The 22,106-nt window shown below is 45.5% G+C and overlaps 1 protein-coding gene across 1 annotated transcript in view; it reads left to right on the top strand.

Annotated features, from left to right (window-relative positions):
- The window catches only part of LOC106613120 (chloride channel protein 2), a 204,303-nt gene that overhangs the window by 96,668 nt on the left and 85,529 nt on the right, over window positions 1–22,106 (top strand). Inside the window, exons 3-6 of the mRNA XM_045724704.2 lie at window positions 16,200–16,331; window positions 18,138–18,266; window positions 18,355–18,488; window positions 19,482–19,559. Of these exons, the coding sequence (XP_045580660.2) occupies window positions 16,200–16,331; window positions 18,138–18,266; window positions 18,355–18,488; window positions 19,482–19,559 (473 nt within the window). The remainder of the gene's footprint in view (window positions 1–16,199; window positions 16,332–18,137; window positions 18,267–18,354; window positions 18,489–19,481; window positions 19,560–22,106) is intronic.

Genomic DNA, 22,106 nt, shown 5'->3' on the forward strand with positions numbered 1-22,106 from the left:
ACGTCAATATTGTGTTCTAAGTTTGTAAATGTAGGCGTATCAGAAAACAACTCGTCTCGCCAATCAGCAGGTAGATGAGTGACAAGTCTACATCCAGTGCCTCAATTGTTTTTAATCTAGCCTGCTGTACACAATCGTCGGGACCAGTTACATCCTCCTCACCATGTACGGACCAAGCATGACAAAATAAAAAGTTTACCGTCCTCTGAGGACTCCCACTGTTCGGCCCCAGAGGAACGTGTGTAATAGGGTTTTAGCAGATCCACATAGCACAGTTGGTGTGCTTTCCTCCGTTCTGGAGTGGCAACTAGGTAGTTTTGCTCACAACCGTATATATGGACCTTGAAACTTGGCTTGAAAACGAGAACCAACAGTTGGCAGCAAACCTGGTCACCTGGACTAAAGTGATATGGTTCAGCTCGCAGAAGAAATATTCCTTTCATTCTCAACCTATGAGAATGACAGCCTCTCTGTAGCCATCTCACCAGCGGCGTACAGGTGTTCCCGGAAATCCAACACACAATATAATAGAAACTGAGGTGGCTTGTGAGACTTCCAGTCATCCTGGAGCACTGCTTGAAGCCCATGCACACTATGCCCAAACACTAGGTCATTTAGACTGTGCTCTCCTTGGAAACCTCCCTGGTGGCTAACAGTAACCATGGCAACCCCATCCTCCCAATCATTATCCTTCTCCATACAATAAGCACTCTACAAAGACTTAAGTGTTTAATGGAAACGTTCCAGCGCTCCTTGACTCTGCGCGTGATTGGCACTAGCCAAATTGTGTTTTAATATGGAGCTGTTGGAAAACCTGACCAAACAGATTGGAGGTGAAATTAGAACCTTGGTCACTCTGAATAACCTTAGGGATTCCTAACAGCGAGAAACTGAGTCAAAGCTTTTAGCATGGACTTAGTCGTGGTAGACTGGACAGGGTAGGCAGTAGGAAAACTAGTGGTCTGACATATCGCAGTGAACAGGTAATTACTACCATTCTTAGAGCGAGGCAGAGGACCAACAGTCAACAATCAGATACTCAAAAGGCTGGCTGACTACGGGAATAGAAAACAGCGGTACCAGCTTAATAGCTTGATTAGGTTTACCCGTTATATATCATGGCTCCGACAGAGATGGTCGCCTCGCTTCGAGTTCTTAGGAAACTATGCAGTGTATTGTTTTATGTATTTCTTACATTGTTAACCCAGGAAATCTTAAGTGTTATTACATACAGCCGGGAAGAACTATTGGATATAAGATCAACGTCAACTTACCAACATTACAACCAGGAATACGACTTTCCCGAAGCGGATCCTCTGTTCGGACCACCACCCAGGACAATGGAGCTAATTCCAGTAGGCGATCCAAAACAACGACGCCGCAGAAGGGGCAGACGAAGCGGCCACTTGGCCAGGCTCCGTAGACGTGCACATTGCTCCCGAGTATACTACTAGCCAATGTCCAGTCTCATGACAACAAGGTAGATGAAATTTGAGCAAGGGTTGCCTTCGAGAGACATCAGAGATTGTAACATTCTGTTTCACGGAAACATGGCTCTCTCAGGATATGTTGTCGGAATTGGTTCAGCCACCGGGCTTCTCCATGCATCACGCCGACAGAGATAAACACCTCTCTTGGAAACGAATGGCGGGAGTGTATGCTTTATGATTAACTTCTTATGGATCATTGGGACGCTAGCGTCCCACCTCGACAACATCCAGTGAAATTGCAGAGCGCCAAATTCAAATTACAGAAATCGTAATATTAAACATTCATGAAAATACAAGAGTCATACATAATTTAAAAGCTTAACTTCTTGTTAATCCAGCCGCTTTGTCAGATTTCAAAAAGGCTTTACGGCTAAAGTACACCATGCGATTATCTGAGGACAGTGCCCCGCACACAAAAGCATTACGTACATTTTCCAACCAAGCAGAGGCGTCACAAAAGTCAGAAATAGCGATGAAGTAAATCACTTACCTTTGAAGATCGTCATCTGGTTGCAATCACAAGGGTCCCAGCTACATAACAAATGGTCCTTTTGTTCGATAAAGTCCTTTATATCCCCAAAAAAGTATGTTTCAATGGCGCGCTTGACTCAGTAATTCACCTGTTTCCCTGGTTCAAATTGCATACAAATGAATCCCGTAAGTTACCAATAAACTTCTTCCAAACATATCAAACAATGTTCCTAATCAATCCTCAGGTACCCTAATATGTAAATAAACGATAAAATTTAAGACAGAGAATACCGGCGACCATTACAGGAGATAAATAACAAAGTGCACGCCCTCACCGGAACGTGCAACAAACACTACAGCCAAAATGGGAGCCACTTAGGAAAACTACAAATTCTCGCTCATTTTTTCAAAAAACAAGCCTGAAACTCTTTCTAAAGACTGTTGACATCTAGTGGAAGCTCTGGGAACTGCAATCTGGGAGGTCTTCTTTTATATTCCCATTCCCAGCCATTGTAATCAATGGTGAGCTGGAGAAAAAAGAAAATCTGGATGGATTGTCCTCAGGTTTTCGCATGCCATATCAATTCTGTTATATTCAGACATTATTTTAACAGTTTCGGAAACTTTAGTGTTTTCTATCCAATACTACCAATTATATGCATATCCTAGCTTCTCGGCCTGAGTAACAGGCAGTTTACTTTGGGCACCTCATTCATCCAAACTTCCAAATACTGCCCCCTAGCCCAAAGAAGTTAACTGCTCATGGTGTAATCATAACAACATACAGGAACTCAAGTCCTTCTGCTCACCAGATCTAGAATTCCTTACAACCGAGTGCCCGGCCATTTTACCTACCAAGAGAATTCTTGTCAGTTATAGTCACAGCTGTGTACATTCCCCCTCAAGCAGACACCAAGACGGCCATCAAGGAACTTCACTGGACTATATGCAAACTGGAAACCATACATGCTGAGGCTGCATTTATTGTAGTTGGGGATTTTAACAAAGCAAATTTAAGAACAAGTCTTTTTTTGCTGAGTTTATATATATATATATATATATCCAACCTGACAGAGCTTGAGAGGATATGTAGAGAAGAATGTGAGAAACTCCCAAAATACAACTCCCAAAATACATATATATATATATATATATGTTTATGTATGTATGTATGTATGTATGTATGTATGTATGTATGTATGTATGTATGTATGTATGTATGTATGTATGTATGTATGTATGTATGTATGTATGTATGTATGTATGTGTGTATGTATGTATGTATGTGTGTATATGTGTATATGTGTATATATATGTATGTACTCTGTACTTTGTTGAATCACGTTTGGCAGCTATAAGCTTGGCACACATGTATTTTGGGAGTTTCTCACATTCTTCTCTACATATCCTCTCAAGCTCTGTCAGGTTGGATGGGGAGTGTTGCTGCACAGCAATTTTCAGGTCTCTTCAGAGATGTTCAAGTCCTGGCTCTGGCTGGGCCACTCAAGCACATTGAGACTTGTCCCAAAGCCACTCTTGAGTTGTCTTGGCTGTATGCTAGTCTCCCAGTCCCATCCATTGAAAAACATCCCCACAGCATGATGCTGCCACCAACATGCTTCACCGTAGGGATGGTGCCAGGTTTCCTCCAGACGTGACGCTTGGCATTCAGGCCAAAGAGTTCAATCTTGGTTTCATCAGACCAGAGAGTCTTGTTTCTCATGGTCAGAGTCCTTTAGGTGCCTTTTGGAAAACTCCAAGCGGACTGTCATGCCTTTTAATGAGGAGTGGATTCCGTCTGGCCACTATCATAAAGGCCTGATTGGTGGAGTGCTGCAGAGATGTTTGTCCTTGTGGAAGGTTCTCCGATCTCCACAGAGGAATTCTGGTGCTCTGTCAGAGTGACCATCAGGTTCTTTGCTACCTCCCTGACCAAGGCCCTTCTCCCTCAATTGCTCAGTTTGGCGGTTTCAAACTTCTTCCATTTAAGAATGATGGAGGCCACTTTGTTCTTGGGGACCTTCAATGCTGCAAAAAAAAAACGTTTTGGTACCCTTCCCCAGATCTGTGCCTCGACATCATCCTGTCATCTCAGAGCTCTACGGACAATTCCTCCAACCTCATGGCTTAGTTTTTGCTCTGACATGCACTGTCAACTGTGGGACCTTATATAGACGTGTGTGTGCCTTTCCAAATCATGTCCAATCAATTGAATTTACCACAAGTGGACTCCAATCAAGTTGTAGAAATATCTCAAGGATGATCTATGGAAACAGGTTGCACCTGAGCTTATTTCCTGTCTCATAGCAGTGTTTGAATACTTATGTAAATAAGGTGTTTATAGTTTTTTTATACTTTTGCTAAAAATTCTCGCTTTCGCTTTATCATTATTGGGTATTGTGTGTAGATTGAGGATTTTTATGTATTTCATCAATTTTAAAATAAGGCTGTAACATAACAAAATGTGAAAAAAGTTAAGGGGTCTGAATACTTTCTGAATGCACTGTAATTAATCACATAGGCCTAATTGTGCTGTAGAGGTATTTTTTTAATTGCACACAAATATGCTGGGTCGCCCCGTCCTATCCCTAGGGGTCCACCACTCTGAAGCGCCCCAAACCAACACACCCCACTCAGCTTTAGGATCTTAGTGAAACATTCATTATTGGTTTTGGGTGTGTTAGGCCAAGTCCAGAGTAACACGAATAGAATCAATGGTTCAATAATTAAAATGACCATTATTCCCAGATCCCAGACTGTAATTTTGATATTAAACTGCTATCCTGTAGCTAATGTAGGTCTACCCATCAATTCCAGATGGAACTTTGTATCATTCCAAAATTCACCTGAGCTCCATAGACTGGTCTTCCCTGCCTGTCTGACCATGCTGGGACTCCTGCCAGCATCTGGGGCGGCAGGTAGCCTAGTGGTTAGAGCGTTGGGCCAGTAACCAAAAGGTTGCTAGATTGAATCCCCGAGATGACAAGGTAAAAATCTGTCGTTCTGCCCCTGAACAAGGCAATTACCCCACTGTTCCTAGGCCATCATTGTGAATAAGAATTTGTTCTTTAACTGACGTGCCTAGTTAAATAAAGGTTAAATAAAAATATCTGATCCTGCTAAGACATGATGAGCATATTGTTGTATACTGACAGTGCGCTAGAGGGCGGCATTCCCGCGGGATGCCTGCGTGCAGGCCCTGACAGAGATCATTGCGGCACAGTCTGCGGGCGATCAGACACATAACTTTGGGATGAAAATATTGTATTTTTCTTGTCCCACAGATTATTTGGAAATTGTCCTCTTTCTGCTTTGTATGCGGTAGCCTACCTATTGTATTAAAATCACATTATTCACACACTCACAATTCACTGCTTCAACTTCAGTAGCCTACCTCTCCTAGTTTGGCGTGAGAGTTCAAGTGTGCCTAGTATGCGTGGTCTCAATGAAATAGAATAAGCTTCCTACATTGGCGGAGAATAACATGGCAGTTAACTTAAATATTAAATTAACTTAAATATGATTAGACTGTGGAGGGTGCTCAAACATCGTGTCAAAGTGCAATCAAAAAGTTTTATAATTGAAAAGGAAAAGGCACAACAAGCACATAGGTTAGGGTACTATGGTGAGCGAGCGTTAAGCCTTTTCATTTTCAATAAGCATTGATATCCCATTTATTTGTCTCCTGCCTGCAAATTGTCCTCCTTAAAGGTAGGCTATATCCTATACGCCTATGTAAAAGGTCAAATGTGTCGCTGTCATCATTCTTGCTGCTTCCAGTTCAGTAGCCATACCTGCGAGATCAGGTGCACATGTGGTCTCAATTAAATAGAGTTGGCTATAGCCTATGCATTGGCAGAGAAGCACGGGGCAGTTATTCTTCCAAGGAAATGTACTTTCTAAATAGACCTACGATTAGGCTATAGTTTACTAGATTGCCTAGAAATAGGCCTAAATATTGATCACCCATATTTCTCCATCTGAAAATCTTCCGACTCCTAAAAGGTAGCTCAAGAGAATGTGAAAGTCTCTCCAACTCTCCAAGCCATGTGAGAATCTCTGGTAATTTAGCCTATTTCTTAAGTTATTCTTATGCAATTGATATTACCTATAGGAAAAATTCTTGGGACCATGGCTGGCAAGTGAGGTGTGTCATATGATCCTAAAATAACATTGCAGGCCTGCGGTTGGGTTTGGGTGGGAGTTGGAGTTGGACAGAAAGCCAGCGGGTGCGGTATGAAAAGCTGCGGGTGCAGGCAGGAGCGGGATGAAGAAATCAGTCCCACACAGACGTCTACTGTGCACTATGACAGTGAAGCCTGTACCGTTAGAGCGGTTTATTACTGGGTCAGTGTGAAAAGTAGGGAATTAGCTTGGGAAACTGACAGATCGATAACGTTACATTGCCATACTGACTAATAAAAACCCATGTTACACTAAAAAAACGTACCATTTCAATCTTCATTCGTTTGGCAAATGGTTTCATCATTTGCTAACTTTTGGCCAGCTCTCTCGCTACCTGTACATCAATTGGTGAAAGCTAGCCAAGTTCATTTACTTCTGTTGAAACGCGACTAAACAAATGCTGCAAAACATGTCCATACAAACAACCGCTGTTAGCGATATGAGGTGGCTGTTATTACTATCTATCTGACAGATAACTAGAGGCTAGAGCTGAACTGGCTTTGGTAGCTACTAGGTAGCGTAGCTTATTCATTCACCTCAGTCGAGAGGGGATGATACATTAGCTAACCTAACATGTCAGTTAGAATACTAGCTCAGCACAGCAAATAAACACTAGTTTAGTTTAACAGCAGTTACCTTGCCAGGTACATCAGTCAACTAAATAGTAGCCAGGTTCTGCTCATCTTTCGATTACAACTCTGTGAAAGTGCGCAACTCATACACACTGAATTATGCTCAACTCTCCCATGCTGGTCCAGCCAGCCTTCCAGAAACTTTGCCTTCACACAGCCTGTCAGCCCGCTCTATGGTGTCCACGGGGTCTGTCTGAACACTCCAAACAGCCTGTCAGCCCGCTCTATGGTGTCCACGGGGTCTGTCTGAACACTCCAAACAGCCTGTCAGCCCGCTCTATGGTGTCCACGTGGTCTGTCTGAACACTCCAAACAGCCTGTCAGCCCGCTCTATGGTGTCCACGGGGTCTGTCTGAACACTCCAAACAGCCTGTCAGCCCGCTCTATGGTGTCCACGTGGTCTGTCTGAACACTCCAAACAGCCTACACGACCGCTCTGAGGCGTCCGCATGGTCCTAAAGCACACCGTTGCCGCTTTTTGTATCACATTGTAATGATCAAACAAGAGGGGACAAAAATGCAATTTCAGAATGTAGGGGGACATGTCCCCAGGGAAAGTTGCGCCCCTGTGTGAAGTCATCAGCTGGTTGTCTCCCCTGTGGTAAGTCGTTCCCCGTATGCTGGCGTGATGGAGGAACACAACGAGGTGTATATCTGAGACTTATCCACCACGTTTACATCTCATTTACATAAACCTCCTCCCATCCCTTCACATCTCATTAGCATAAGGAAACAGTCTATGGGATGTTGCTGTGAGAGAGCGACAGGAGCCAGGAGGGAATAGTTGTGTTTTATAGGGGTTACACTACAGTCAGGGAGGGAAGAGTTGTGTTTTATAGGGGTTAGACTACAGTCAGGGAGGGAAGGGTTGTGTTTTATAGGGGTTAGACTAGAGTCAGGGAGGGAAGGGTTGTGTTTTATAGGGGTTAGACTACAGTCAGGGAGGGAAGGGTTGTGTTTTATAGGGGTTAGACTAGAGTCAGGGAGGGAAGGGTTATGTTTTATAGGGGTTAGACTACAGTCAGGGAGGGAAGGGTTGTGTTTTATAGGGGTTAGACTAGAGTCAGGGAGGGAAGGGTTGTGTTTTATAGGGGTTAGACTACAGTCAGGGAGGGAAGGGGTGTGTTTTATAGGGGTTACACTACAGTCAGGGAGGGAAGGGTTGTGTTTTATAGGGGTTAGACTACAGTCAGGGAGGGAAGGGGTGTGTTTTATAGGGGTTAGACTACAGTCAGGGAGGGAAGGGTTGTGTTTTATAGGGGTTAGACTACAGTCAGGGAGGGAAGGGTTGTGTTTTATAGGGGTTAGACTACAGTCAAGGAGGGAAGGGTTGTGTTTTATAGGGGTTAGACTACAGTCAGGGAGGGAAGTGTTGTGTTTTATAGGGGTTAGACTACAGTCAAGGAGGGAAGGGTTGTGTTTTATAGGGGTTACACTACAGTCAAGGAAGGAAGACTTGTGTTTTATAGGGGTTAGACTACAGTCAAGGAGGGAAGGGTTGTGTTTTATAGGGGTTAGACTACAGTCAGGGAGGGAAGGGTTGTGTTTTATAGGGGTTAGACTACAGTCAGGGAGGGAAGGGTTGTGTTTTATAGGGGTTACACTACAGTCAGGGAGGGAAGGGTTGTGTTTTATAGGGGTTAGACTACAGTCAGGGAGGGAAGGGTTGTGTTTTATAGGGGTTAGACTACAGTCAGGGAGGGAAGGGTTGTGTTTTATAGGGGTTACACTACAGTCAGGGAGGGAAGAGTTGTGTTTTAAAGGGGTTACACTACAGTCAGGGAGGGAAGGGTTGTGTTTTATAGGGGTTAGACTACAGTCAGGGAGGGAAGGGTTGTGTTTTATAGGGGTTAGACTACAGTCAAGGAGGGAAGGGTTGTGTTTTATAGGGGTTAGACTACAGTCAAGGAGGGAAGGGTTGTGTTTTATAGGGGTTACACTACAGTCAGGGAGGGAAGGGTTATGTTTTATAGGGGTTACACTACAGTCAGGGAGGGAAGGGTTGTGTTTTATAGGGGTTAGACTACAGTCAAGGAGGGAAGGGTTGTGTTTTATAGGGGTTACACTACAGTCAGGGAGGGAAGGGTTGTGTTTTATAGGGGTTAGACTAGAGTCAGGGAGGGAAGGGTTGTGTTTTATAGGGGTTAGACTACAGTCAGGGAGGGAAGGGTTGTGTTTTATAGGGGTTAGACTACAGTCAGGGAGGGAAGGGTTGTGTTTTATAGGGGTTAGACTACAGTCAGGGAGGGAAGGGTTGTGTTTTATAGGGGTTACACTACAGTCAAGGAGGGAAGGGTTGTGTTTTATAGGGGTTACACTACAGTCAGGGAGGGAAGGGTGTGTTTTATAGGGGTTAGACTACAGTCAAGGAGGGAAGGGTTGTGTTTTATAGGGGTTACACTACAGTCAGGGAGGGAAGGGTTGTGTTTTATAGGGGTTAGACTACAGTCAGGGAGGGAAGGGTTGTGTTTTATAGGGGTTAGACTACAGTCAGGGAGGGAAGGGTTGTGTTTTATAGGGGTTAGACTACAGTCAGGGAGGGAAGGGTTGTGTTTTATAGGGGTTAGACTACAGTCAAGGAGGGAAGGGTTGTGTTTTATAGGGGTTAGACTACAGTCAGGGAGGGAAGGGTTGTGTTTTATAGGGGTTAGACTACAGTCAGGGAGGGAAGGGTTGTGTTTTATAGGGGTTAGACTACAGTCAGGGAGGGAAGGGTTGTGTTTTATAGGGGTTAGACTACAGTCAGGGAGGGAAGGGTTGTGTTTTATAGGGGTTAGACTACAGTCAGGGAGGGAAGGGTTGTGTTTTATAGGGGTTAGACTAGAGTCAGGGAGGGAAGGGTTGTGTTTTATAGGGGTTAGACTACAGTCAGGGAGGGAAGGGTTGTGTTTTATAGGGGTTAGACTACAGTCAGGGAGGGAAGGGTTGTGTTTTATAGGGGTTAGACTACAGTCAGGGAGGGAAGGGTTGTGTTTTATAGGGGTTACACTACAGTCAGGGAGGGAAGGGTTGTGTTTTATAGGGGTTAGACTACAGTCAGGGAGGGAAGGGTTGTGTTTTATAGGGGTTAGACTACAGTCAGGGAGGGAAGGGTTGTGTTTTATAGGGGTTAGACTACAGTCAGGGAGGGAAGGGTTGTGTTTTATAGGGGTTAGACTACAGTCAGGGAGGGAAGGGTTGTGTTTTATAGGGGTTAGACTACAGTCAGGGAGGGAAGGGTTGTGTTTTATAGGGGTTAGACTAGAGTCAGGGAGGGAAGGGTTGTGTTTTATAGGGGTTAGACTACAGTCAGGGAGGGAAGGGTTGTGTTTTATAGGGGTTAGACTACAGTCAGGGAGGGAAGGGTTGTGTTTTATAGGGGTTAGACTACAGTCAGGGAGGGAAGGGTTGTGTTTTATAGGGGTTAGACTACAGTCAGGGAGGGAAGGGTTGTGTTTTATAGGGGTTAGACTACAGTCAGGGAGGGAAGGGTTGTGTTTTATAGGGGTTACACTACAGTCAGGGAGGGAAGGGTTGTGTTTTATAGGGGTTAGACTAGAGTCAGGGAGGGAAGGGTTGTGTTTTATAGGGGTTAGACTACAGTCAGGGAGGGAAGGGTTGTGTTTTATAGGGTTAGACTACAGTCAGGGAGGGAAGGGTTGTGTTTTATAGGGGTTAGACTACAGTCAGGGAGGGAAGGGTTGTGTTTTATAGGGGTTAGACTAGAGTCAGGGAGGGAAGGGTTGTGTTTTATAGGGGTTAGACTACAGTCAGGGAGGGAAGGGTTGTGTTTTATAGAGGTTAGACTACAGTCAGGGAGGGAAGGGTTGTGTTTTATAGGGGTTAGACTACAGTCAGGGAGGGAAGGGTTGTGTTTTATAGGGGTTACACTACAGTCAGGGAGGGAAGGGTTGTGTTTTATAGGGGTTAGACTACAGTCAGGGAGGGAAGGGTTGTGTTTTATAGGGGTTAGACTAGAGTCAGGGAGGGAAGGGTTGTGTTTTATAGGGGTTAGACTAGAGTCAGGGAGGGAAGGGTTGTGTTTTATAGGGGTTAGACTACAGTCAGGGAGGGAAGGGTTGTGTTTTATAGGGGTTAGACTAGAGTCAGGGAGGGAAGGGTTGTGTTTTATAGGGGTTAGACTACAGTCAGGGAGGGAAGGGTTGTGTTTTATAGGGGTTAGACTACAGTCAGGGAGGGAAGGGTTGTGTTTTATAGGGGTTAGACTACAGTCAGGGAGGGAAGGGTTGTGTTTTATAGGGGTTACACTACAGTCAGGGAGGGAAGGGTTGTGTTTTATAGGGGTTAGACTACAGTCAGGGAGGGAAGGGTTGTGTTTTATAGGGGTTAGACTACAGTCAGGGAGGGAAGGGTTGTGTTTTATAGGGGTTAGACTACAGTCAGGGAGGGAAGGGTTGTGTTTTATAGGGGTTAGACTACAGTCAGGGAGGGAAGGGTTGTGTTTTATAGGGGTTAGACTAGAGTCAGGGAGGGAAGGGTTGTGTTTTATAGGGGTTAGACTACAGTCAGGGAGGGAAGGGTTGTGTTTTATAGGGGTTAGACTACAGTCAAGGAGGGAAGGGTTGTGTTTTATAGGGGTTAGACTACAGTCAGGGAGGGAAGGGTTGTGTTTTATAGGGGTTACACTACAGTCAGGGAGGGAAGGGTTGTGTTTTATAGGGGTTACACTACAGTCAGGGAGGGAAGGGTTGTGTTTTATAGGGGTTAGACTACAGTCACGGAGGGAAGGGTTGTGTTTTATAGGGGTTAGACTACAGTCAGGGAGGGAAGGGTTGTGTTTTATAGGGGTTACACTACAGTCAGTGGAATATGGAGATGGCTGGGGATGTACAGTATCTGCTGAATTGCTCCCTCTTTCTTCCAACTCCTGTCCCCTCGCTGTCTCCCTCGAGCACTTATTTATTTCTCCATCTTCTTCTCTCTTCTCTCTTCTAGTTGATATGTAAAAGTTAAAGAGCTGAGTGGTGTGGGTTGCTTTCCCACTCTGTCCTAATTCCATTAGCCGGTGGTCATATACACAGCCAAGCAGGCCTAGCTAATTGAATCTTTCTTATGTGTGAGCCTCTAATGTATGCACCCTACCTCTGATGCACATTATTGGAATGACTGCAGAACGGAACATTTATAATGTAGGTTATTTCTGCTTTAGTAAACTATCACCTTGCATAAAAAATGGGATGGGTCATTTGGTTGGGGTGGGTAATGTTCCGTATTCTGTCAGTACGGCGTATTGACAATGGGTGTCTTATTTTCCCTTTTGTCCTTACTCATTTACTCACTGTGTTCACTCTTTCCTTTCTCTCACTTGTTTATCTTCACTCATTCATTCTCACTCAGGCATTAAGTGCTTGGGGCTGGAAGCGGACGCATTCTGTATCCAAGACAACCTAAATTAGTCTCAGCAGGTATGTGGGTGTTATTGCTAGAGCCAGAAAGAGTGAAGGAGAGAGAGAAAGTGAAAAAAGACAGGAGAGGAGATGGACAAGTACAAGGGGAGAGGGATGGAGGGAAATAGCATGCAGGTTATTGCCTGCCGTAAAGAATGAAACAGGTAAGTGTTGTAAGGTGTGTACTGTGTACCCCAGGAAAACCAGTGAGTCATCGCAGCACAGACGGAGCTAACCACATTACTGCTCAGAGACCAGACAAGATTACAGCTGCTGTTGGTTGGAACACACACAGTGAGCATTTCTCCTTTGCCAAGATAATCCATCCAGCTGACAGGTGTGGCATGTCAAGAAGATGATTAAACAGCATAATCATTACACAGGTGTACCTTGTGCTGGGGACAATAAAAGGCCACTCTAAAATGTGCAGTTTTGTCACCCAACACAATACCACAGATGTCTCAAGTTTTTAGGGAATGTGCAATTGACATGCTGACTGCAGGAATGTCCACCAGAGCTGTTGCCAGAGAATGTAATGTTAATTTCTCTACTATAAGATGCCTCCAATGTTGTTTTAGAGAATTTGGCAGTACATCCAACCGGCCTCACAGCCGTAGACCATGTGTAACCACACCAGCCCAGGACCTTCACATCTGGCTTCTTCACCTGCGGGATCGTCTGAGATGAGCCAGACAGCTGATGAAACTGTGGGTTTGCACAAGCGAAGAATTTCTGCACAAACTGTCAGAAACAGCCTCAGGGAAGCTCAACTGCATGCTCGTTGTTCTCACCAGGGTCTTGACCTGGCTGCAATTCGGTATCGTAACCGACTTCAGTGGGAAAACATTCTACAGGCCACAATCAACAGCCTGATCAACTCTATGCGAAGGAGATGTGTCATGCTGGATGAGGCAAATTGTGGTCAGACCAGATACTGACTAGTTTTCTGATCCACGCCCTTACCTTTTTATTTTAAGGTATCTGTGACCAGCAGATGCATATCTGTATTCCCAGTTGTGAAATCCATAGATTATGGCCTAATTTATTTATTTAAATTTACTGATTTCCGTATGACCTGTAACTAAGTAATATCTTTGAAATTGTTGAGTGATGAGTTTATTTTTGTTCAGTGTACATGTACAGTACCAGTCATAAATTTGGACACACCTACTCATTCAAGGGTTTTCCTTTATTTTGACAATTTTCTACATTGTAGAATTGTGAAGACATAAAAACTATTAAATAACACATATGGAATAATGTAGTAACCAAAAAAGTGCTAAACAAATCAACATATATTTGAGATTCTTCAAAGTTGCTACCCTTTGCCTTGATGACAGCTTTGCACACTCTTGGCATTCTCTCAACCAGCTTCATGAGGAATGCTTTTCCAAAAGTCTTGAATAAGTTCCCACATATGCTGAGCACTTGTTGGCTTCTTTTCCTCCACTCTACGCTCCAACTCATCGCAAACCATCACAATTGGGTTGAGGTCGGATGATTGTGGAAGCCAGGTCATCTGATGCAGCATTCCATCACTCTCCTTTGAAGTCAAATAGCCCTTACACAGCTTAGAGGTGTGTTTTGGGACATTGTCCTGTTGAAAAACAAATGATAGTTCCACTAAGCACAAACCAGATGTGATGGCATATCGCTTCAGAATGCTGTGGTAGCCAGGCTGGTTAAGTGTGCCTTGAATTCTAAATAAATCACTGACAGTGTCACCAGCAAACACCATCTCACCTACCTCCTCCTCCATGCTTCACGGTGGGAACCACACATGCGGAGATCATCTGTTCACCTACTCTGCGTCTCACAAAGACACGGGGTTGGAACCAAAAATCTAAAATTTGGACTCATCAGACCAAAGGATAGATTTCCACTGGTCTAATGTCCATTGCTGGTGTTCCTTGGCCAAAGCAAGTCTATTCTTCTTATTGGTGTCCTTTAGTAGTGGTTTCTTTGCAGCAATTCGACCATGACGGCCTGATTCACACACTCTCCTCTGAACAATTGATGCTGATATGTGTCTGTTAATTGAACTATGTGAAGCATTTATTTGGGCTGCAATTTCTGAGGCTGGTAACTAATGAACTTATCCTCTGCAGCAGAGGTAACTCTGGGTCTTCCTTTCCTGTAGCAGTCCTTATGAGAGACAGTTTCAACATAGCGCTTGATGGTTTTTGCGACTGCACTTGAAATGTTCAAAGTTCTTGAAATGTTCCGCATTGACTGACCTTCATGTCTTAAAGTAATGATGGACTGTCGTTTCTCTTTGCTTATTTGAGCTGTTCTTACCATAATATGGACTTGGTCTTTTACCAAATAGGGGTATCTTCTGTATACCCCCCTACCTTGTCACAACACAACTGATTGGCGCAAACGCATTACAAAGTTAAGAAATTCCACAAATTAACTTTTAAGAAGGCACACCTGTTAATTGAAATGCATTCCAGGTGACTACCTCATGAAGCTGGTTGAGAGAATGCCAAGAGTGTGCAAAGCTGTCATCAAAGCAAAGGGTGGCTACTTTGAAGAATCTCAAATATAAAATATATTTTGATAAATAAAATGCTTGGTTACTACATGATTCCTTGTGTTATTTCGTAGTTTTTATGTCTTCACTATTATTCTACAATGTACAAACCCTGGAATGAGTTGGTGTTTCCAAACTTTTGACTGGTACTGGATGTTTGCATGAGCATGCTCTCGCACACACACATGCAAACACACACAGACAGCGGCAGGTAGCCTAGTGGTTAAGAGGTTTGGGCCAGTAACCAAAAGGTCACTGGTTTGAATCCCCAAGCTGACTAGATTAAAAATCCCTGTGCCCTTGAGCAAGGCACTTAACCCTAATTGCTCTTGTTAGTCGCTCTAAGAGCATCTGCTAAATGATAATTTTTCTATGTAAACCGTGACAAACACACACATCTCGCAAAACACTCTCTCACATGCTGACTAGAGAACAGAAGGGGATCTGAGAACACAGCTGGGCCGTGGGCGAGATGATGCAACACACACACAGTGTTTCTCACTGCTTATAAGCTGTGTCTGTGTGTTAGACTGTGAAGGTGTTGATGGGAGAGTGTGTGTAGTGCGCTAAAAACACGCATGTTGCTCTGTCGCCATCATGCGCCACACAATATTCAATATATTGCCATGTCTGCTCCTCTCTGTCCCAAATCCAACCCTACACATCCACTTCAAGAACCCTATTCCATTACATGTGCTATCTGCGTATTAATGATATACACCCCATTCCAAGTCATCAACATTACAACCTGCTCCCCTATAAAATAGCACACACAGGCCGTACTATAGAGGAGGAGAAAAGTGGAGGGACAAATGGGGAGAGTAGTAATACTTTAGATGAGAAGGAAAAGAAAGAGGGAGGAAGAGGGGGATACAGAAAGAGCGTATATTTTATATATTTTTATATTCTCCCTTTCATCTGACAGAATCTTGTACTGTGGTAAAGTAGCATTAGTGTGGTTTAGTACGTTGGTGAGATGAGAGAAGACTGAATAAGATGACTGGGGAGCAGAGCAGGACTAATGTTACGACAGTGTGGCGTGTCTGATGTGACAGTCCTTAAAGTAGAGAACTAGAGGGACCCCTGCTGCTAGACATCTCCTCTTTGAGAGGGGAGAAATAAGGAAAGGAATGAATTGATGGAAATAGGGGGAAGAAATGGTAGAGGTATTATGTGGGGGGGGGGGGTGTATGGGAGAAAGAGCTGTGTGAATTAAACAGCCCCCATGTAAAAGGAGACTAGAGCTGTCTGTGCAAAAGTGAACATCGACAAATGGGTACTTGTGGGTGTAGGGGGTTACATTGTATGGTGGGAATGGGTGGTCCTGACTCCAAGGTGGGTAATGTAGTTTTAACAATGCTACTCTTCTCTCCTCAGTCTGTAAGATGTGTTGGTTTGTTTGTATTGTAGTTCTGACTGACTTGACTCACTGGTACTGTAGTAGTAAGTGTTGTTGTTGTTGTCTAACAGTGTGCACCTGTATCTCTCTTCCCTCCAGTCTGTACGGTGCGCTGTCAGAAGTTCCTCATCTCTCGTGTTGGTGAAGACTGGATCTTCCTCATCCTCCTGGGTCTACTGATGGCTCTGGTCAGCTGGGTGGTCGACTTCGCTATTGCCATCTGTCTACAAGGTGAGGGCGTTGGGGTGGTGAGGGCGTTGGGGTGGTGAGGGCGTTGGGGTGGTGAGGGCGTTGGGGAGGTGAGGGCGTTGGGGAGGTGAGGGCGTTGGGGAGGGTGAGGGCGTTGGGGTGGTGAGGGCGTTGGGGAGGTGAGGGCGTTGGGGTGGTGAGGGCGTTGGGGAGGTGAGGGCGTTGGGGTGGTGAGGGCGTTGGGGAGGTGAGGGCGTTGGGGTGGTGAGGGCGTTGGGGTGGTGAGGGCGTTGGGGTGGTGAGGGCGTTGGGGAGGTGAGGGCGTTGGGGTGGTGAGGGCGTTGGGGAGGTGAGGGCGTTGGGGTGGTGAGGGCGTTGGGGTGGTGAGGGCGTTGGGGTGGTGAGGGCGTTGGGGAGGTGAGGGCGTTGGGGTGGTGAGGGCGTCGGGGAGGTGAGGGCGTCGGGGTGGTGAGGGCGTCGGGGAGGTGAGGGCGTTGGGGAGGTGAGGGCGTTGGGGTGGTGAGGGCGTTGGGGTGGTGAGGGCGTCGGGGAGGTGAGGGCGTCGGGGAGGTGAGGGCGTCGGGGAGGTGAGGGCGTTGGGGAGGTGAGGGCGTTGGGGTGGTGAGGGCGTTGGGGTGGTGAGGGCGTTGGGGTGGTGAGGGCGTTGGGGTGGTGAGGGCGTTGGGGAGGTGAGGGCGTTGGGGTGGTGAGGGCGTTGGGGTGGTGAGGGCGTTGGGGAGGTGAGGGCGTTGGGGTGGTGAGGGCGTTGGGGAGGTGAGGGCGTTGGGGTGGTGAGGGCGTTGGGGAGGTGAGGGCGTTGGGGTGGTGAGGGCGTTGGGGAGGTGAGGGCGTTGGGGTGGTGAGGGCGTTGGGGAGGAGGTAGACTGCTTGGTCTACTGATGGCTCTAGTCAGCTGTACTGTTCCTCTGTCTGAATCATTTAATCTGACACATCTCCTGCATGCAGCTAAAGAAGACATTAAGCCACACTCAAGATAATCTCAGACACTGTGGTTCACACACACACACACCCGTCAAACCAGGGTGTGTGTTCATGATGAGCTGCAGTGCAGATTACTGTATCCCGGAGCGGCATGCAAGTCCGTGTGTGTATGATTAGCTTAAATGTGGTTTAATTTCATCTTTGCAGCATTAAAATGTGTTTGTGTGTAGAATGTATGTGTGTTCAGAAGGTGTGTGGATGTCAATGTGCTTTATCTTGAGTCAAGCACACATTTACACACATTTCTGCGGTGTGTGTGTGTGTGTGTGTGTGTGTGTGTGTGTGTGTGTGTGTGTGTGTGTGTGTGTGTGTGTGTGTGTGTGTGTGTGTGTGTGTGTGTCAGATGGTAGACTGCATGTAGAGAAAGTGAAGAGGGCAGAGGAGTGAGTCATCTAGAAGCAAGATGCTCATCCAGACAAATCCCCCCCCCCCCCCTTTCTACACACACACACTTTTGATCTCTCCATGTAAAGCAGTCATTTTGATCTCTCCATGTAAAGCAGTCATTTTGATCTCTCCATGTAAAGCAGTCATTTTGATCTCTCCATGTAAAGCAGTGATTTTGATCTCTCCATGTAAAGCAGTCATTTTGATCTCTCCATGTAAAGCAGTCATTTTTAGGAGAGGAGTCCTGCGGGTTCTACTTTTGTCAAATGTTTTGTCTCTGTATTCATGAGTAGGGCTGGGAATTGCCAGGGACCTCACAATACGATATTATCAGGATACTGCCAATACGATATGCATTGCCATTCTCATGATTAATATATTTTCTCACGATTTATATATTGGATATACTTTTACTTTCTGATTGACATCAATTTGATATTGGTGTGTGTGTGTCCACAGCACAGAAGTGGATGTATGGAGGCCTGGAGAGTAATGTGTTTCTCCAGTACCTGGCCTGGGTCACCTACCCTGTGGTGCTCATCACCTTCTCAGCTGGCTTCACACAGATACTGGCCCCACAGGCCGTAGGTAAGACACACACACACATACACTGACTGACTGACTGACTGACTGCATCAGAGCACCGTAACCCCCCCCCCCCCCCCCCCCCACCCAGGTTCAGGTATCCCAGAGATGAAGACCATTCTGAGGGGTGTAGTGCTGAAAGAATACCTCACCTTTAAAACCTTTGTGGCCAAAGTCATCGGTCTCACCTGTGCCCTCGGCAGTGGCATGCCTCTGGGCAAGGAGGTAACACACACACTCTCTACACACACACACACACAGCGCGCGCGCGGTTAACATTCTTCTCACCTCTCACACAGTCTTTTGACACACACACGTCCTCTTCTCACAGTCAGGCTTGTGTGAGTTTGGGTAGTTGTCACTTGTTGCTGACAGTACAGTACTGTTATGCAGACACACACTCCATTTGACAGCCAGCAGACGCAACCTGGCATGAAGACTCCTAAAATCAATCAATATATCTGTGATTCATAGGACAAGGGGTTCTTACAGTGAAGCACACAGAGGGTTGTGGTTACACGTGTCCTGTGTCCCTGTCATACAGCCACACACGTTGCACTCAGGCCACCCTGTTGGTCACAGTGGAGAGGGAGGACAGGGGAGGGGGATAAGGAGGGAGGAGAGGAGAGGGGGATGAATGAGGGTGGAGAGGAGAGGAGAGGGGGATGAAGGGGGTGGAAAGAAGAGAGGGGGATGAAGGAAAGTGGAGAGGGGGATGAAGGATGGTGGAGAGGGGGATGAAGGGGGTGGAAAGAAGAGAGGGGGATGAAGGAAGGTGGAGAGGGGGATGAAGGAGGGTGGAGCAGAGTGGGGGATGAAGGAGGGTGGAGAGGGGGATGAAGGAGGGTGGAGCGGAGTGGGGGATGAAGGAGGGTGGAGCGGAGTGGGGGATGAAGGAGGGTGGAGCGGAGTGGGGGATGAAGGAGGGTGGAGAGGAGTGGGGGATGAAGGAGGGTGGAGCGGAGATGGGGATGAAGGAGGGTGGAGCGGAGATGGGGATGAAGGAGGGTAGAGCGGAGAGGGGGATGAAGGAGGGTAGAGCGGGATGAAGGAGGGTGGAGAGGAGAGGGGGATGAATGAGGGTGGAGAGGGGGTTGGAAGAATACAACAGAATTTAAATCTGCTTAGGAAAGTCTTGAAAGAGTTGAGATTAATCAATGATACACTGAAGTTTTTAGGAAATCATTCACAAGTGATTCTCTCTCCCCCTCTCTCTAGGGTCCGTTTGTTCACATTGCCAGTCTGTGTGCTGCACTCCTCAGCAAATTCATGTCTCTGTTTGGTGGAATCTACGAGGTAAACCACACTTGGACACACACAAGTTACCACATTGGTATCAATATGATCTTTCAGAAAGGAAACACCATGCAGAAATATGTTAAACCATTCATTAAGAAATGTATAATGCAAGTCTTGGCGATATATGCTCTGCTGCTTCAGGGTAGCTTAATATACACTGAACAAAAATATAAACGGAACATGTGAAGTGTTGGTCCCATTTTTTATAAGCTGAAATAAAATATTTTTTCGGTACGCACAAAAAGCTTATTTCGCTCAAATCTGGTGAACAAATTTGTTTACATCCCTGTTAGTGAGCTTTTCTCCTTTGCCAAGATAATCCATCCACCTGACAGATGTGGCATATCAAGAAGCTGATTAAACAGCATAATCATTACATAGGTGTACCTTGTGCTGGGGACAATAAAAGGCCACTCTAAAATATGCAGTTTTGTCACACAACACAATGCCACAGATGTCTCATGTTTTTAGGGAGCGTGCAATTGATATGCTGACTGCAGGAATGTCCACCAGAACCATTGCCAGAGAATGTAATGTTCATGTCTCTACCATAAGCCGCCTCCAACGTCGTTTTAGAGAATTTGGTGCTACGTCCAACCGGCCTCTCAACAAGCGGTTTTCTGATGTCAAAGTTGTGAACAGAGTGCCCCAAGGTGTCGGTGGGGTTATGGTATGGGCAGGCATAAGCTACGGACAGCGAACACAATTGCATTTTAACGATGGCAATTTAAATGCAGAGATACCATGACTAGATCCTGAGGCCCATTGTTCCCACGCTATCACCTCATGTTTCAGCATGATAAAGCACCAAAGATCTCACAAGGATCTGTACACAATTCCTGCAAGCTGAAAATGTCCCAGTTCTGGCCTGCATACTCTCCATTTTTTTACATTTTAGTCATTTAGCAGACGCTCTTATCCAGAGCGAATTACAGTAGTGAATACATACATTTCATACATTTCATTTTAATTTCATGCATTTTTTAAATATATTTTTTTGTACTGGCCCCCCGTGGGAATCGAACCCACAATCCTGGCGTGTCACCCATTGAACATGTTTCAGATGCTCTGGATCAAGATGTACAACAACGTGTTCCAGTTCCCGCCAATATCCAGCAACTTCACACAGCAATTGAAGAGGAGTGAGACAACATTCTACAGGCCACAATCAACATCCCAAAACAGCAGAACCCTACTGCAGAAAGCCTAGTTTAGATATGAGCAAATAGACCAGCTAAAGACATCCTACCATTTACAAGACAGTATACTATGTGTGAATATTAACCATGTGTAGTGTGATCTGTGCAACGTATGTGTTATATTTGTTATGACGCACCGCCGGTTGCCCTCGCTTGAGGCAGTATGAGCTGTCATCTTGGTATATGAGAATATGCTACCTAACCAGCAACCGTAAGCAGTACGAACCCAGCTGCTCTCACTGAAACTAAATTAATAATCATCTGGTGGGTCTTCATAAAAATATATCCTTATCTAACAAGCAACCTTAAGCAATATGACCCAGCCAACCACCTGTAGCTATATGCAATGTATTTTATATCAAGTAGCCAGCAAAGACGGCAACATGTAGGCTATTGACCACGGCTGACGCCATTATAGAAAACTCAATGAGGCATGGTAATGGCAGGTAAACTCATCACCGTTTAGCAGCTCTCAATAGACCAGCTAAGGTCATTCTACCATTACATGACTGTCTACTAGGCCTGAATACTAACTGTTTAGCATGAGCTAATGCAGCAGTATGTCTATTTCTCATATTACGCACCGCCGGGTACCCCGATGAGGTAAGATGAGCTGTCATCTTGCTACATGGAAAATATTCTACCCATCTAACTAGGCAACCGTAAGTAGTATGAACCCACCTGCCATGAAACTAGCCAACCACCTGCAATATAAATGCACTGCCAGGGGGCTTCGCTGAGGCAGGATGAGCTGTCATCTTGGTAAATGAGGATATTCTACATATGCAACATAGCTACAGGACCATACGGCTGACACAATCATGATCATATAGCAATACTGCAGGAACTCATGTAGACTCCAGAATCAATCAAATGTAACGTCACAGCAGCAGATGGTCATGTGCCTGCAGTGGTGACGAAGGAACCAGAGCCGTGATGAGTTCCAGTACCTTGTCATTGGTTGCCAGCATCAATGTTGAACAGAGGTTTGCCAGGTGCCATCCGTGCTCAGTATTCAGATATCATAACATGAAAGGGAGGACAAAGCAGTGTCAGTTCTGGTGATGACGACTGATTTTCCATGCTAATTCTTTCATCTAGGGTAGATGGGAGTATGGTTAATATGAGTGTCCATAATGCAAACAGATCACACAAGATTAAAGGGAAGGAGGATTTGGTGTATTTCAGAATGACGAAACCATGAAAGCCATCATTCGAACCGCGTAATATAAACACATTGTTGCCTTAACTTGGACTCAAACTTGTGCTATCGAGAGAGAGGAGAGATGCTCTTTGATGTGCATGTTGGTCACTTCTCCGTAGGCCTTGAGAGTAGCGGACAGAT

Source organism: Salmo salar, chromosome 09, assembly GCF_965601325.2.
Source record: "Salmo salar chromosome 09, fSalSal1, whole genome shotgun sequence".
NCBI lineage: Eukaryota > Metazoa > Chordata > Actinopteri > Salmoniformes > Salmonidae > Salmo > Salmo salar.